Source organism: Nannospalax galili, unplaced genomic scaffold, assembly GCF_000622305.1.
Source record: "Nannospalax galili isolate Female #2095 unplaced genomic scaffold, S.galili_v1.0 scaffold269, whole genome shotgun sequence".
In the NCBI taxonomy this organism is placed as follows: domain Eukaryota; kingdom Metazoa; phylum Chordata; class Mammalia; order Rodentia; family Spalacidae; genus Nannospalax; species Nannospalax galili.
This window is the reverse complement of record NW_008359530.1, coordinates 1,358,872-1,376,859: the sequence shown is the minus strand read 5'-3', so window position 1 is coordinate 1,376,859 and position 17,988 is coordinate 1,358,872. Positions and strand designations below refer to the sequence as shown.

The 17,988-nt window shown below is 44.0% G+C and overlaps 1 protein-coding gene across 1 annotated transcript in view; it reads right to left on the bottom strand.

Moving 5' to 3' along the window:
* LOC103725924 (AP2-associated protein kinase 1-like) overlaps positions 1-15,720 on the bottom strand; it is a 100,645-nt gene extending 84,925 nt beyond the window's left edge. Inside the window, exons 1-2 of the mRNA XM_017795641.1 lie at positions 15,598-15,720; positions 14,869-15,248 (exon numbers count right to left, since the gene is read on the bottom strand). Coding sequence (XP_017651130.1) covers positions 14,869-15,031 — 163 coding nt within the window. The 5' untranslated portion in view covers positions 15,032-15,248; positions 15,598-15,720. The remainder of the gene's footprint in view (positions 1-14,868; positions 15,249-15,597) is intronic.
* Positions 15,721-17,988: the final 2,268 nt, after the last annotated feature.

The window sequence follows — 17,988 nt, the reverse complement described above, 5'->3', positions numbered from 1 at the left end:
GGGGGGGGACGGACGGACGGACGGACGGACGGATGGAACGGGGACAGACAACAATGAAGACGACGACCACATGACACTGGGGATGGGACACACACCTTTAATCTCAGCACTGGGGAGGCAGAAGCAGATAGATCTCTTCTGTGAGTCCAAGGCCAGCCTAGTCTACATAGCGAGTTCTAGGTCAGTCTGGTCTACATAGGGAGACCCTGTCTCAAAAAAGCAAAAACAAAACAGAAACTGTGAAGCAAGAAGTCTTCTGACTTCCAAATCTTACTAACTTTTCCCATCAATGTCAACTTCTCCACATACATTCAGGACTTCACCCATGACCCTCCAGCACTACTCCATCAAGAATTCCCTTGACACCCTATTTCCAACCTCATCCTCTCTACTGAACAAAGGTTTTTGTTGTTGGTTTTGAAGGGGTGTATTTTGAGACAAGGTCTTACAGCATAGCCCAGGCTGTCTGAAACTCATGTAAGCCCAAGGAACTCAGCCTCAGCATTTTTTTTTTCTGTCTTTCTAAGACAGGGTCTCCCTGTAGCCCCAGCTGGCCTGCTGCTTACTATGTAGATCACGCTGACCTTGAACTTCAGAGATCCACCTGCCTCTGACCCCCATGTGTTGAGGATTAAAGGTGTGTGCCACCATGCCTGGCCTCTGCCTCAGTTTTAAAGCACTGGGATTACAGGCATGAGCTGCCAGGCCCAATTGCAATGAGCAATTCTGTTTAAGTCTGAGTACTTGTCCTATTACTTCTTTAAAAGAAAAGTTCTAGATATAAAATGGCTCAATCAAAATATGTGATTTTTTTTTTTTTTTTTGAGACAGGGTCTCCCTGTAGCCCCAAATGGCCTGGAACTCACTATGTAGACCAGGCTGGCCTTGAACTCACAGAGATCCGCCTGCCTCTGCCTCCCAAGTGCCTTTTTTATTGGGACTAAAGGCGTGCACCACCACGCCTGGCAATACAAGCATTTTATAACTCAACACATGTTATAAACTATTCTCCAGAAAGACTAAAAGTATGTGCACTTCCATCTTGTTTATTAGTTGAGCACTTCCTCTTCCCCTCCCTCCTGTTTTCATTTCTTCTTCTTTCCCTTCATTTCTTCCTTTCTGATTAATATAAACTACTTCATATTAGAAAATAATCACTATTAATAGATTTAAAAAGCACTAACCAGTAACAATAACAAATTCCACCAAGGCTCAGCACTTGCCTTCCTCCCATGCAGTTATCATGTCACTGCCACCTGGACTGCACTCCATGCTTCATCTCAACAGTTCTAATGACATGCTTTCCCAGTTTCCAAAGTCGATAGACTTGCATCCAGCCTTATCTAGACCTGCCATGTGTTTGTTGAGGTAAACATCCTCTTTTACTTTTTACCTGGCATGAATTTTCATCACCTCATTCTGCTGCCTCTTTCATGGGTTTACTCATTCACTGAGCTGGTTTTCACTGAGCCTGCAGTTGTACCAAGGCAGTACAATAGGTACCAGAGACACAGCAATGAACAAGCCAAATTCCTGCTTCATGCAGCTGAAATTCTAGTGGGAGAGATAAATAATAAGCAGGAACATCAGCTGACAAAGACTATGTGGTGAAATAAGCCAGAACTGGTTCCTCAGTGTGTGGTCAAGGAGGGCCATTTTGAGGTGAGACTGAGGTGAGAGCTAGGTGACAAGAAACCAGCCATGGGAAGATCAGAGGGAAGAGTACACAGGGCCCAACCAAGCTTGATACTAAAGAGGAAATGATGTGATATGCTCACAAAGGAGAAGAATCATTGTGATTAACAGGCACATTGGTTAAGCCAGGTGTGGTAGTATATATCTGCAATCCCAGTACTTAGCTGAGGCAGAAGAAATGAGAGTTTGAAGCCAGCCTGGGCTAGCAAAATTTTGTCTTAAAAAAAAAAAGTGAAGAGACAGAGCCTCAGCAAAGGTCTGCAGGTCAGATAGGAGTTGGGGTTGTATGCCTGGTATACTCTTCCTCTACCAGCCCTATAGACAGTTGGTCCCACGGAGTCCATCCACAGCCCATCTCCTTCTGCAGGTAGCCTCCATGTGAGGGCTCCTTCCATGCCACTTTCTTTCTTATCCTGTTGTCAGACAATCCCACCCGAGCTCTTCTCCAACACAGGCCAGTCTTCCAGCAGTATCCTCAATTACAGTCACACTGGAGTTTTATTGGCCTTCATACTAAAACATCCCCAACTAGCCAGATAGCTCACATCTGTAATCCCAGAACTCAGGAGACTGAGGCAGGAGGATTGTCAAGTGTAGAAGGCCAGCTTGGGCTACACAGTGAGTTACAAGCCAGGCTTGGCTACAATATGAGACACTATCTCAAGGCAAAGTATAACAAAACAAAACATCCCAAAGAAAAGTCACTCTTTTTACTTTTTTTGATTTTTTGATTTTTTTTTTATTCCATTATCAAATAACACTGATTTTTCTAAGTTTCAAGGAAAGATCCAGAAAGAAGGTGAGTAAAAGAAAAGCAATTAAATCTTTCATGGTACCCAGAATGATGATGGGAATGATGGCTCCCAGCATGCACAGCTTGCACATACAGCAGGAAAAGGCTGATAACCCATTTCAGGAATCCTCTCTTAGTCCCAACTATACACCGCTAACCTCAGTCCAATCAGTCCCTCCCTCCCTCTCTTCTTCCCTCCCTCCCAAGCACCCCTAACAGGAACCCTAGAACTAAAATAAAAGTCTGAGTTAGAAGAAGCCTTCAAGATCCCCTACAAGCTCAGAGAGGGGGCATTAATTGCCTCCTTCCCTCCTGTCATACAGTTCTTAGGGCTATATTCAGGCACCACCTCTTAACCTCATCCTGTAACTCCGCAGCTCTTTGGTGACTGAAAGTGTTGGTCCTCCCCACAATCTCCCCTTCAGTCTCCACCACCAATCTGCATCCTCTTTGAAGTTCCCCCTCCTTTCCTGGCTGTACCTGCAGTAAATCAATTCGTTTTGAGATTGCTAGTCTGTGTCTATGTTCACTATAGCAAACACAGACTGCGCATTGCTATTCTATCTATTGCAGGTCAATATTCATCATGAAATAGAAAAGAAATATATTCTCTTGAAGATAATTGTAGTAGGGGCTGGAGATATGGTTCAGCAGATAAGAGCACTGCTCTTACAGACAACCTGGGTTCAGTTCCCAGCACCCATACAGCAGCTAGCAATCATCTATAATTCCAGTTCTAGGGGATCCAACACCCTCTTCTGGCCTCTGTAGGCATTGCACATAGGTGGTACACTGACATACACTCAGGCAAAATACTCATGCACATAAAATAAAAATAAATAAGTCAAAAATATTTTTAATCCAACAAAATTGTTTAAAGATAACTGTAGTAATATTTGAGTTTTGATTCTTTGCCTAGTTTCCAACTTTGTAGTATAGCTAGAAAGTCTTAGAATTCCTTCATATAGTTAAGATACTTAACATCTCTAGAGAGTCATGGTACCAGATACCCATAATTTAACCCAATCCATAAAGGGTTCCTATAACTTTCCAGAAGATGTTCCAGTTTGCCTTGTATTTGTTATTTCTCAACCATATGGAAACCCTAGACAACAGTTCTTATCACTTTAAAAAGCTACATGAAGCTCTCCAGCATAGATCTGTTATATTATTGGAACAGGTTAAGAGAGGGCCTATATCTCAAACCTGGCAGGGAGCCCAGCAGGCTAGACCTAGTGCTGATTTATCCTAATACTCAGATAATTTATTTCTCTAATACTCACTGTTACATTATTAATTCTGGAAAGTCCTGACTTGGATACAAATTAACTGAAAGTCTACACCCTGCCCCTAAACAAGTTATTATCTAACACTAGAAGGTAGATACAAATGAAATACAAAAATAGCAAAATATAACTCAGATATGGGCTCCAAGCAGTCAATACAGTCAGCAGGTAGGCAGGCAGGCAGGAAAAGGCCCTGTGATTTAGGAAGGTACATGAGGAAGAGAGTATCCAAGTACAGGGAACACTGGCACTTGGCAGAGCTCAGTCCTGGTACACAGTTTGTTGACCCATGCAATGGTTCAGGTATAAACATTGAGCATCTGATTTATTTATGTCAGCAACTTTGTTCCTGAGAACCCACAAAAATTGCAATATTTCAACTTTAGTAAGAAAAGACAAGAATATGTGGAAACATAATATTACTCCAAAGAGATGACCCCAGCCCATTGTATTTACCAGTCTCTGGAGACATTTGGCACAACAGGGAAGGTATGTGCAACTCTGTCATTTAGTAGGATGTAGCTCAGTGATCAAGTGCTTGCTTAATACTCATGAAGTCCTGGTTCAATCCCCATTATAAACCAACAAATAAAGAAAAAACCCTCTCAAATATACAAGCCCATCCCACAGTCATTCTGTTTGACTTTGAATCACTCAGGACAATTGATGGCAGCACTGAAAGGCAATGCTGACTGCAGGGCTCAGCGCTCCTTTATTAGTTTTGTTATTATTAGCGTATTACTATTCTTATTTCATCTATTATGCATAGTTTAAATAGTTCTTCTGTTAAGTCAGAGATAATGGTTACAAAAAAGGAGTCATTTTAGAGTGAGCTTTCCACCCTGGCAAAAGGCAAGTAGCTAAACAGAAACAAAGTTGAAATAATAAAACGAAGTTTCCCACTAGGGAGATGGGTAAAGGTACTTGCCATCAACCCTGATGGTCTGAGCTTGATCCCAGGGACCCATGTGGTGGAAGGAGAGATCAATTCCTGCATGTTGTTCCCTGACCTCCATATTCTGTGCTGTGGCACACCTACCCACACATACACAAAGAAATAGTAAAATAAACAAATGTAAAAAATTATTTAAAATAACTTGGAGTTTCATGTGAAGTCAGATATACTTGATTGAATCAGCTTGAGCCTGGCAGTTTTCTCCTTGGATTGAGTTAACTTTGGCACACATGGATGGCAGTGCCAACGGAAGGAAGCTTTGCTATTTATTAGTTCTTGAAAGTTGGGAGATTATTGGGCTCAGGGCTGACAGCAACCCTGCTTTGTTATACAAGGGCTGAGCATTGATGTCAGACTATCTATCGTCTGTAATTACAATGATCTGAAATAACAAGGCCTTTCCTGTAGGCCTTGAGTTCTGGGGAAAGCAGTCTATGCCATACCATTTGATTGTTCTCTGCTTACAAGGTCCTTTACAGCTGGTGTACTGGGACCATTATGGTAAAGAGGAAATAACTCCTTTTGGTGCTCAGCATGAATATGAGAGCAAGATGGTAACTTTAGTATAGGAGGCCAAGCAGAAGACATGGGATCAGATCTTTGGGCTGCAAGTGCAGAGGTGGCTGGTCTTCTGTTCATGCTGACTCATCATTTTCCCTGCTTCGGGAATCTGGCAGAAGTGTCACTTATCTCACAGGTTTGTTAGACTTGTTTAGTTTTCCCTGGGGGTAGCCAACCCTGTTCTTCAAGCCTTTGTCCCCTTCTCTTTGGGGTTGGAGATAGCTGGCAGAGGACTGCACTAGAAGAAATGATTCTATGAGACTTTTTGACTGTGGAAAAATCTTGGCTTGACAGTATAACTCAATAATGATTGGGAAAACTTGACTGCTATTGCTGTCCTCTCCTGCCTGCTGGAATACAGGGACTGCCTCCCTGTTTTCCTTTATACCTTCTGAGGTAGCTCCATGAGGTTTGAGGACTCCAAGCTAGAGGCAAGAAGCTCCTGGCTTGACCTAGACCTGTCCCTGTGATGTTGCCCAACTCCTAAGATCCATCCTTCTCATTTATAAAATGCAAAACCTGAGCTCTTATAGGATTAGCTGAAATGATATATGCAAAACACTTAGAATTAAGCCTGACATATGATTGCTAGCAGTCTCCAAATAAGGTAATAATTCTTAATATTTGGTTACATAAACTTTGTTTTCATGGGAGAATACTTGTTTTGCTGTGTATCTAGTATGATCTGAGAGTTGGAGTTTTATATGCATAAACCCCTAGATGAGGAATAAGAGAGAGAAAAACACTGTGTGTATATGCTACCTGTATGTGTGTGTCCAGGGAGGCCAGAAGGGGGCATCAGATCCCCTGGAACTAGAGCTGCCCTACCTGGGTGCTGGAAACCCAGGTCCTCTGAAACAGCAGTAAACACTCTTAGCTGCTGAGCAATCCCTCCAGCCTCAAATCAAAATAAATCTTTAAAAAAATGTCAACGGGGAGTAAGTAGGATCTTTATGCACTGTTGGTGAGCATATAAGATTGATCCAATCTCTACAGAACACAATATGGCAATTCCTAAAATAATTTAAAATATAGTTATCAGAAGCTGACAAGAATGGCTTGGCAGGTAAAGGAGCTTTCTGCCAAATGTGGCAACCTGAAGTCCATCCCTGATGGTCACTTATGAAGAGAAAACCAATTCCTGCAGGTTGTCCTCTGACCTCTACACATGCACTGTGGAATACAGGCATGTACATGCACACATACACATAATAAATGCTGTTTTTTTTAAATTACCATATGGCCCAGCAATTCTAAATCTATACCCCAAAACAACTGAGCGCAGAGCCTTAAAGAAATAGTTGCACATCCATGTGTACAGCATTATTCACAATAGCCAAAAGGACAACTATTTCAAACTTCTGCCTCCCAAGGCCCAGGGATCACTGCAGAACAGGAGGCAGAAGGATTCTAAGAGCCAGAGGGACTGAATGACCAGAAGGAAACAGTCTTCCAGATAGCTGATCATTTACTCATATGAACTCACAGCAATGATGACAGCATATACAAGTCCTATGTAAGCTCAAACCAGACAAAATTCTAGCACTGACATGGGGAAGTGGGTAAGAAATCCCAACCAAACCTAAGGAACTTTTGGCAATTAATGGCTGCTTTGGGGGGAGGGGGAACAACAACACAGTATCCTACAAGGGCTGGGATTCTCGGTGGGCCCGGTGAATAGATTCACATTGAAGGACACTGAGGGACACAAATCAGACTCCATAGGCCATATTATATATGTAAGAGTTCATTAAATTGGGTGGGGGTGGGGGCGGGAGAGGTGGGAAAAGGGAAGTATATCTAAATTATCATCAAACTGTACTGTATGAAAAATCACAAAAATTCTATTAAAAAGCACAGCCCATCAACAAATAAAATAAGCAATTAAAATATGAAATATATGCACAATGGATTATTATTGAACCTTAAAAAATACAGAATACGGTACAACATGGATGAACTTTGAAGACATTATGCCAAGTGAACAAGCCAGTCACAAAAAGCAAATACTCTCTGATCCATTAATAGAAGGTACTTAAAGTATCTGTCCAAATCATAGAAAATGGAATGCTGGCAACCAGAGTAAAAGGTGTAGGGAAGGGATTTATGGTTTAGTAGGCACATAATTTCAGTTTTACAGGATGAAAAGAGTTAAGGAGAAGGATGGTAGTGTTGTTTCCACACTGAGCATATTCCAGGCCAACAAACCGCACACTTAAAAGTGGTTATGAGAGGGGCTGGAGAGATGGCTCAGCAGTTAAGAACACTGGCTGTTCTTGCAGAAGACCCAGGTTTGAATCCCAGCACTCATATGGCAGCTAGCAACTGTCCATAACTCCAGTTCCTGGGGATCCGACAGCCTCTTCTGACCTCCAAGGGAATTGCATGACATGGATGCACTTATCTACATGCAGGCAATACACGCATACACACAAAATAAAAATAAATTTAAAAAAAAATTTTTAAGTGGTTATGAGGGCTAAATTTTGATAGGTCTATTTTTCCACAATTTAAAATGGGAGGAAAGCCGGGTACGGTTACTAACACCTTTAATCCCAGGACTCAAGAGGTAGAGGCAGGAGGATCTATGAGATCCAGACTAGCCTGGTCTACATATTGAGTTCCAGGCCACCTGGGGCTACAGGGAGACCCTGTCTCTGAAAAAAAAAAAATAGGAGGAAGAAAACTGGGCATGGTAGCACAGCACCTGGAATTCCAGCACTGGAAAGGTGGAGCCATGAGAGTCAAGTTTTCAGGCATCCTCAGCTATGTAGGAAGCTCACCGCCAGCCCAGGCTACAAAAGACTGTGTCTTAAAAACAGTTAAATAGAAAAATAAGATTTTTGTCTTTAACTAATATTAAATAATGAAGATCCAAACCCCAGTGCTCTCATTTAGTCTGGTATCCCATACCAGAAGGTTAATGGTAGGCAGCCTTTCAACCCACTGGGAGATACTATGCTTCATGTGGGCTTAGTTAAATAGATTTACTAATTACATTTTTTTAAATGAATTAACCCTTGTAAAACAAAGAGGCTTAAAAAGATTTCTGGAAAGAAACCTTGGATTAAAGATAATACAAGCATAAATGAACTCAGGAACAGCTGTGCTGTCCTTTCACTCTGGTAATTCTCTTCATCAAGCACAAAGTAGAAACAATCATGGCTTTACATTCACTATAACCTTGTGATCATTTAAATATGGATGTGTAGCCACAATCTTTCATGATAAACTTCCCCTAAGTATACACTGTACTTTCAGATAATCAGTTAATAACAGCACAGCATGGACATAATTCATAAACAAACTACATACACCAGGAGTTGGCTTGCTTTTAATGTATTAGCACATCCTATCCACATGTTTAGAGACTACTGACCTGAACTCATGCACAACAGAACTTTCAGTGATGAGAAACTAGAATTATCAGTCCTGTCTGAAACTACAAGCACTAGCTACATGTGGCTTTTCAGCAACTGGAATTTAATGAGTCTGAAGTACTAAACTTATTTAATTTGGGCTAATTTGAACAGCCATATGTGCTTGAGGCCATATTATTGAACAGTACAGCATAGACCACAATTAGATTATTACCTCAATCTCAAAACCTACAGCTTGTGTCTTTGGTCATGTTATCCCCTTCACCTGTAATGTTCTCCTGATCCTGTCCATCAGACAATAAGTTCTCATTTTTGTTTGTTTGTTTTTTGAGACAAGATCTCATTATGTAGCCCTACTTGGCCTGGAACTCACTAGGTAGACCAGGCTGGCCTTCAAACTCAGAGATCTGCCTACCTCTGTTCAGATTAAAGGCATACACTACCACACTCAGAAAATTCTCATTTTTGAAGACACACTTGGAGCACTTGCTTGGCTTTCCCCAGCTCTTCCTACACCACATATAAATTAACTGCTCTGCTAGGCCTGCTGCTCTCACCCTTTTACATTCCCCACTTCAGGATGTACCGTGATTTTCTTCCATGTTGTTTCTGAAGGCAGATGCCCAGCAAACAAAGCATCTGCACAGCATTCACTACATAAGCAGTGAGCAAACTGACAAGAGCCATCTCCAGCTCATACAGTAATCCATTCCATAATGCTCTTCCAACACACCAGAACCGGCTCAGAAAAGTAGACTGTAGCTGAGTGCCTGCTACCTCACTGGCTAGATTATCTCTTAAGCAGGCTCAGAAGGCATCTGTTCTAAGAGCACAAAAAAAAAAAAAAAAAAAAAAAAAAAAAAAAAAAAAAAAAAAAAAAAAAAAAAAAAAAAAAAAAAAAACAAACACAGATACTAGTATTGGTCCCTCTTCTCAAATGTTAACTTTCAAGTACCACAGTTAAAATACATTTTCAATTGTTTATTAGTATTTATTAAGCCTTTCTTGCATACTCCACATGCCGTCTCAGCTGTCAAGGTACAGTAGAGGCTTCCCCACACACTCTCCCACTTGAAACACATGTGTTCTCATTCATGTCTCTCATTAGATGAGCTTGACTTCATTAGGAGACCAAAGGAAAGGCTCTGACCAAAGCAACTGCTTATCTGGACTTCATTTCTGAATTCTGGATTTGGTTGTATCTAACAATGCTATAACTGTCATCAAAGTATATGCGTTGAGAGGGCCTCAGGTATGTATCCCTTATCTCTCTGCTCAAGGGTGCCCCACTTCTTACCTGCTGTAGTCAAATACCTTCACTTCCTCTCTGTTCATGTTTCTCTGCCACACTGATAATCTTGGCCCCATATGCACATACACATCTGCCTGCTTTCAGTTTCTTCTCTTTTATGACACTCTACAACACTTCTGCAGACCTTAGCACAACAGCAACAAACACGCCAAATGTATATTAGGTAGCAAGAATTTCATCCTACCCGATCCCAAACACAGATATCCATAATCTTTCTTTCCTTGAGCCTAGAGAGGAAACTTGTACCAAAACAGTAACATCACACTAGTCATCATTCTATTTCACTCCACACTTTTGCACATGCCACTCCCCATGGCTGTAAGGCTTTGTGTAACACAGCTGGAGCATCTGCTGGGTAACTGCCATTCCAGTTCAAACTACCTCTTTCTCTATCATCTCTGAACATCAGTCACTGTCTGCCATATAAGGCTCACACTAAAACTTGTTACTTCTTGATCAGAGTCTATGGTCCATCCAATTTTTTTCTGGAACCTAATGCAGTGCCTGCCACAGAAAAGTACTACTAAAAGGCTCATCAAATGAAATGTACATATGTCCTGATTACTGCTTATTATATACCACCAAAACATGTTAGGTTGGTTGGTTGGTTTTAGTTTGGTTTTTTTGGACAGAGTCTCCCTGTAGCCACAGCTGACTTGGAACTCTATGTAGACCAGACTGGCCTGTATCTCATAGAGATCCACCTGCCTCTGCCTCCCAAGTTCTGCAACTGAAGGCTTACACCATACCTATCCACCAAAACATTTTGAACTGTATGCCATACATGGATGGTAGGGGTAAGAAAGACAGATGTTTTAAGTCTCATTACCTTGCTCTACAAATAAGAGACTATAAAAGCTTTTTTATACAGTCTCCATTCTCACAAGCCCCAGACCTGGATTCTTTCTGTGCTGGTTCACCTTCTGTAGATGATACAGCTCTGGAATGCTACCTTGGACACAGCAAGAATTCAGTATTTACTTACTAAAGCTTAGATACAAGGCCTTATAGAACTAAAACGTATGACAAAAGTACTTGTCAGTCCTCCTTTAAAGATTGCTCTAATTTTCCCAATAAGCTCTTTCTGGAAGCTTAAATCAAATCTTCCCATGATATGAACATGCCTATTAACTAACTCAGACATGGTTTAGCATCTAATATTGGCATTCTCACTCAGAAAGCACCCAGCCTAGAGACAGTCACATTCCTCTAACTCATGACTAAGAAGCTCACCTTCACCCAGACAACCAAGTTCCTCTTGGACTAGTTAGAGGACCAGTCCAGCAAGGCTGCTGCTGATGGAGATGACAGCACAACATTCTCCTGTCTCATCTAGCACCAGATTCTTGGGGTTCTGGCAACCCCTTACTATGAAGCACAGACCAATACACATTAGGGAAGAGGAAATGCTGCACACAGGATGTGGTGGTTGTTAGACCTGTGTTTGAAACCTCCCATGTCACCACCCTAAATTGTCTGGCCCTTGCCTGGGGTGTTTGGTACATAGCTCTCACTGTCCTTTGGCAACTCTGGCTGGGACTGGTAGACAGGCCGGCACCTGAAGACTCAGAGGGGCCAGGGAAAGGGTGCTACTACCCAAGAAACATTGCAACGAACATCTAGCTTAGCTGAAATGCCACGGTGGTGGGCGGGGAGTGCTTCAGATTGCTCTAGTCGACTTGCCTTCACCTTGCTCCCCTCTCACCTTTAACTATAAATACACCGATACTGGTAAACGATAGCTACATTTATTGAATACCTGAAAAGCATTAAATTTTTTTATTTTTTAAATATTTTATTTATTATTTTTATTTTATGTGTATGAGTGTATTGCCTGCATGTATGTGAGTGTACCTGTGTTGTGCAATACCGCAATACCGCGGAGGTCAGAAGAGGGCTTCAAATTCCCCTGGAACTGGAGTTAAGGATGGTTCATAGCCCCCGTGTGGGTGCTGGGAATAGAGCCCAAATCCTCTGCAGGAGCAGTCAGTGCTCTTAACTGGTGAGCCATCTCTCCAGCCCTCCCCACCTTTTTTTTGTCTTTTTGAGACAGTGTCTCCCTGTAGCACCAGCTGGCCCAGTCACTATGTAGACCACGCTGGCCTCAAGATCCACCTGTATGTGCCACCACACCCAGCTTAAGTATTAACTTATTTATTCATACTATCTTACTAAATCCTCAAGACCATCCACAGGGTAGTGGTTCTCAAACTTTAGCTTGCATCAGAATGTTTCCAGAAGTTGTTAAAGCTCTAATACCCTAGATCTATAGAGACTCATGAGATCTTCCTATCTAACAAGATCTAGCATTCTTAGATGAAATATCTTGTCCCAAATTGCACAGCTGGTAAAGAACACATCCAGAGGGCTAGCGCGATGGCTCAGCAGGTAAAGGCACTTGTCACGCAAGCCTGGTGACCTGAATTCAATCCCTAGAACCCGTGTAAAGGTGAAAGGAGAGACCTGACTCCACAAAGTAGTCCTCTGACCACACATGCATGTGCGCACACATGCAAACACACACATCGATAATATTATTTGTAAAAATCAGACCCAGAATTTGAACCTAAATCTGTTTAGCTCGACAATGAATGTCAATAACCACACTACTGTATAAACAAATGTATGTCTTGTCTTCCTAAATTCACAGGCAGCTCCTTAAAGGCAGACATCAGAGCTGCAGCTATAGATCAGGGGTAGTGCACTGATCAAAGCCAGCATGATCCATAGCACCTCAAAGAAATTACAGGCTAATTAAAATAAAGGCGGCAAGGATCACACTCTAAAGTAAACTTAGTAAAGTTAGTGTCTTTAACCTTAGTAGGTTCTGCATACTGACGCCCACTCATCCTCTAGTCTTTTCCTTAAGAAAACAGTTCTCAGCTCCCTATCATTGGGGGGCCCCAAGAACAAAATCTGCGGCTGCTATACCCCTGTTTACCTTCATGATAGCACTAATCATCCTATTACTATAACTGCCCATTTTCCATCTCTTAAGGCAGCTCCAGAACTCTAGCATCAGTTCAGCGTCAGGTCTCCAGAGCCTAGCACAGGGCCTACAACATCATAAGCACTCCATTGCGGTTGCTTGAATGAATGCAGAGCAGCAAGCCCTAAGTTCCACTTTAAAATACAATGCGTGGCAGGTAGTTCTCAAGATGAATTCTAGGGCAGTCCAGAAAACAAAGACCAATTTTGCATTTTCTCTTCCCCATCACTCTTCAAAGACTCAAAGAACAAGCACCACTTAGAGCAACTCTATCCATGAGAAAACATCCAGCTGAAAAAAAAAAAAAAAAAAAAAAAAAAAAGCTCCAGGGCTGAGGCCCCAAAGGCCACTCCTCAGACAGGAAGGAAAGACGGGACCCCTCACTCTCCCGATTGCACTCTTACTCCACCCACTGCAGTCAAGGATTTTGGCACAGGGACGAAATTGTCAGCTCAGATTCCATGGTGCTGATCTGGCAGCTGACACGGACGCATCTCCCACCCTGCACCAAGGCCCTCAAAGAAGGGTCCAGAAAGGATACTGGCTCAGGTCTAGATTAAGTTCAGCTGGAACAGTACTAAAAATGAAAAACGCAATGATTTGACAATGATCTTATCAGACATCTCCTTAAAATAGCGCTTTTCAAGTACAGGCTTCAGCCCTATCCCCAGAAATTGGGCCTTGTTGAATCCAATGCTTTCACAAACTAAGAAGAATCAAACCCAGCTTCTCACTCTTTCCACCTACCCACCACCCTGCAACACTCACCATGACAGAGACATTTCCTAGGCCCAAGTAGGGATCCTTACTCCAACCTTAGCTTGCAAGAGCCTCCTTTTCAAAGGAGCCTCACAGCTTTCATTCTTCTCTAGCTAAGAAAACTGTTCCTTACCACCATGTTGCCTTCACTGAGGCCTCCCAGGTTCCAGGCCCCTGGCAGTCTGCAACACAACATATAGCAGGTTGAACCTATCCAATTAGTTTGAACTGCTTCATGCTAAGGAAACTGCTGTTTTTATTAAAAATAAAAGCACACTAAGCAGGCGATGAGCTTCGATCTGTCTGGCATAATTATGAAGGTCGAGGTTAAGGTTACCTAAAGGAACACTCAAAAGATTTCCAGAGGAACACTCAAAGATTTCCAGAAAGCCTGAGGCATTAAAAATCTGTATCTACATGAGTACAAATACACAAATGAACATATACCAGGAGAATATACACAGCATTCCCTCCAATAGACAGAAAACTAAACAAGAGACACTCTTAATAAAAACCAAAACAGGAGGAAGGGCAGAGGCCACCGAGTTCAAAATAGTTGCATTCACTTCTCATGATTTCTGTTATCTTTAGCTACATCCTGGAGAACTGATTACAGTTGGGTCAGGAAACAAATCTAGTCAAATCCAAAAAAAAAAAAAAAAATCCCATTCCCAGAAAAATCCTTTCAGTACCTCCTCATGGAAAGTTGGGTAGAAGAAAGCCCCTCCTTTTCTTCTTGAAGATCACCCCCACCCCCTACCCCTTCAGGCTTCCCATCAGTATTTCAAGTTTCAGGATGACGGCTAGCCCACCACCCTGTATTTGATGTCATTTAGACTTCACACATTTTCTCACCTGACCTGCATAATTCGGTGAGGACAGGAGAGCGGCTTCTCAACGCTTTTTTCCCCCTTAAAGAAAAGGCTGCCGAGGTAAACATTTTGGGCAATACTCACCCCAACTCCAAGCCCGGTCACTTCCCAATCTCAGTTTTAAATCTCTCAAGGACAATGACTAAACGGATAAGTGCAAGGGGAAGGGAGGGTCAGTTGGTCAAAATTCATTCATACAACTAGAACCCGGAGTCCTGCCACATCAGCACACGAAATGACTTCACGGCGCACTGGCTTCCCCTCACCTTCCGCCAGCACCTCGTCCACGGTGACCTGCTGCCTCCCGATGCCGAAGACCCTTCCGATGTAGCCACTGCCCAGGCCCGAGCTACTGCCCCCTCCTCCGCTGGAGCCAGAGCCCAGGCCAGAGCCGCTTTGCTCCCGCCGAGAGTCGAAAAACTTCTTCATCTTGCAAATAGGAAACAGCAAGGCAAAATGCCGACGGTTTCTAGATTCTTTTTAAAAAAGAAAAGAGATCTAAGGATTTCTTCTCCGGTTTCGGCCCGCAGCGGAGCCACCCGGATCCGGCCGTGGGGTGGGGGCTCAGGGACGGCGCCTGCAGGAATATACTGTCAATCGCGCGGCGGGTGCCCTCCTCCTCCGAGAGCGATCGGTAAGTTCAAACCTGCGGTGACAGAGGCAGAGAGGATGAATCAGTAACGCACTCCGGAGCCCAACTGCCGGGTCCTAGGGGCAGCAAAGGCCGTCATCCCGAGGAGCCGCTGCGCGCATTTTCCCCAGGAAACGCACGAGCCCCCAGCCCGGACCCTCGCCCCCGGCCCCGGACACCCACTCGTGGCGGCTCGGCAGCGAGCCCAGCTACCAGCCCCGCGACATGACCACGGCCGCGGGCCTGCGACGCGGAGGAGGCGGCGCTGTCGCAGAGCCCTGGCCGCTTAGGCGCCCGCCCGCCAGCTGATTCCCCGAGTGCGGCGCCGAGACCGCCCTCCCCCCTCCCCCCGCCGGCCACCCACCCGGAAGTGACCCGCCAGCGGAAGTGCCTTTGGGGCGGCGCGGCCAGCTCTCAGCCCTGCCGCTTCAACAGCTACTGTAGCCACGGGCCGAAAGGAGTCCATGGCAAGAAGGAGATCAGGGAAAGGAGGACTCAAGGCAGAAACTCTTAGAAGAGAATGTTGCTATTGCCTGACCGCGGGGCATCCTGGGAAAGGTAGTTAGTCGCAACCTGGCAGCTGGACTACAACTCCCAAAATGCCCCAGGAGCAGGCGCGCCTTCGGATCCGGCCTCCGGGGCCTGGAGAAGATAGTGGGTGGGAAGGTGCAAAAGTAGGGATTCGGTAATTAAGCACATCCGGTGAAGATGCTGGAGACTAGTTTCCCCACTGCAGGTCCCACTCTGTAGAGCCATCCTATCCATGGCCTGGCCTCCTGGTCCGAGGCACTCTGGGAGTTGTGGTTTTCACACAGGTCGGGACTGACACCTAAAGGACACGGTTTAACCGCCTAGCCCACAGCTGGTCTTGAGGGTTCCCCCGACGTCATCAGAGGTGCAGAAGAGTGGGGGATGGGCATGGTACCTGCCGGTGGCTCGGCCTGAGGAAGACCCGGCTGCTGAAGGAAGCAAAGCAGGTGCCCCACCATGGTGAGAACGCCTGGGAAGCCTGAGCCGAGTCTGCGGAGGTACTGCCAAAGGCGCGTGCAGGGCGGATCTGGGGGCCAGCGGCCCTCTCACCCACCGGCTCTGCCCCCGATTCCGGGCTTTCAGCGGTCCTGGACCAGCCGCATCCACACGAAACCCTAGACACACCTGCTGCTTTTTCTTCAAGACTCTGACTAGAAGATGCGCGTTTTACCTAGTGTTGCCTGAGTGCGCACAAGGTACAGAGCTCTGTGGTTGGCACCTGTCAAACGCTGAGGATTTGGAAGGCGGTTAGGACCTCCTCAATCCTTAAATTGCCTCATAGACGAAGCTGAAGTCGTACCCAAATCCTTGCCTCCTCTCACCCCCTCCCGAAGAAATACATGATTTTCTGCGTATTTTATTTCTCACCTCCACCTGCTCTCCCCACTTCCTAATAGTGCGACTGCCCTCTTGGTTTACATTCATCTCCGAATTTCTGCTAGCACTTGAGGATCTAGAAAGGTGCCCCAGGAAGGAAAAAAAAGATGGCTCTAGTTTTCTCTAATCCAAATATTGAGCTAGGCTGGGCTGGACTAGGCTGGGGGTGGCTACTGCGGCTTCTTGTTTCAAGTGGTGCCATTGTCCTTAAACTCACAGGGTGGAGATTGCGTCCTTCCTTTCCGGAGAGAGCCAGTATTGCCACCTCTGTTCACACATTCTTGCAACCACCCCCAGGGTGAGATGCCACACCTGCTAAGCATTCCCTCTACGCACCCCACTTGTGTTCTCTGCACCTTCCTTAAAAGGCTTGCTTTCTGTCTAAAGAAGCTTGGTGTGGAGCTTAAAATAGGTAGGGAATCTCATTTGGAGTTGGGCTTATTGACCCTCATCTTTTTAAAACTATGTTAAGTCTTCTGTCAGGTCCTGTTGATTTATCAAGTTTTACTTTTCTCCACTTTACTGAGACACACCACGTTTGCTCAAATCTCAAGTCTCACCTCAGACTTTCAAATTTTTCCACTAGGAGTAAGGTAGCTAGCATGTATGTATTGGACACTCACCTGCTAAACCACGGTTTAGCAGAAGGAAACTGATAGCAACCATTCCCATCTTTATTTCAAAAAAGCATAGCTTGATCAAATTCTCAGGAATGAGGTTACAAATAAATAGCCAAGACCAGAAGGTTGGATTTATTGCCAAACCTTCTTTCAGAGACCAATATTAATAGCAATTAAACTCCAGTTTTTCTTGTTTTACATATATTTAGATATTTAATCCTCACAGCAACCCTATGAAATAGAGTACTATAATTAAACTCATGTTCAAGATGGAAAACTGAAGCATAGAGATTAATAATTTGCCCCAAAGCACCTTGATAGCAACTGACAAAGCCAGGATTCAAGCCCAAATATTTTGGCTTCTGAGTTCAAAGCTAAGCTGTCTACTTAGGAAGAACAGACTGATTAGAAGACATATTTAGAAATGTATATGCCATTCCACGGGTCTGACCTTAAGACACTTAGATTTAGATACCCATCATCCACAAAATTAGAGCTGTCTTGCAGCCCTGAGTAATTTCTCTAGTTCTTAAGAACAAAATAATCTGCAAACTTCAACACTTTCTGTATTCTGTCCACTATACCTTGTATTCCAGTTCAGTTTTTCAGACATAGTACCACTGCACTCAAGCACCTCAAAGTCAGGGAACAGTCTTCTACTTACATCCTTTGACATCCAGCACAATAGTTTATATAGTGGTGTTCTTATCAGTCTTATGTAAACAACA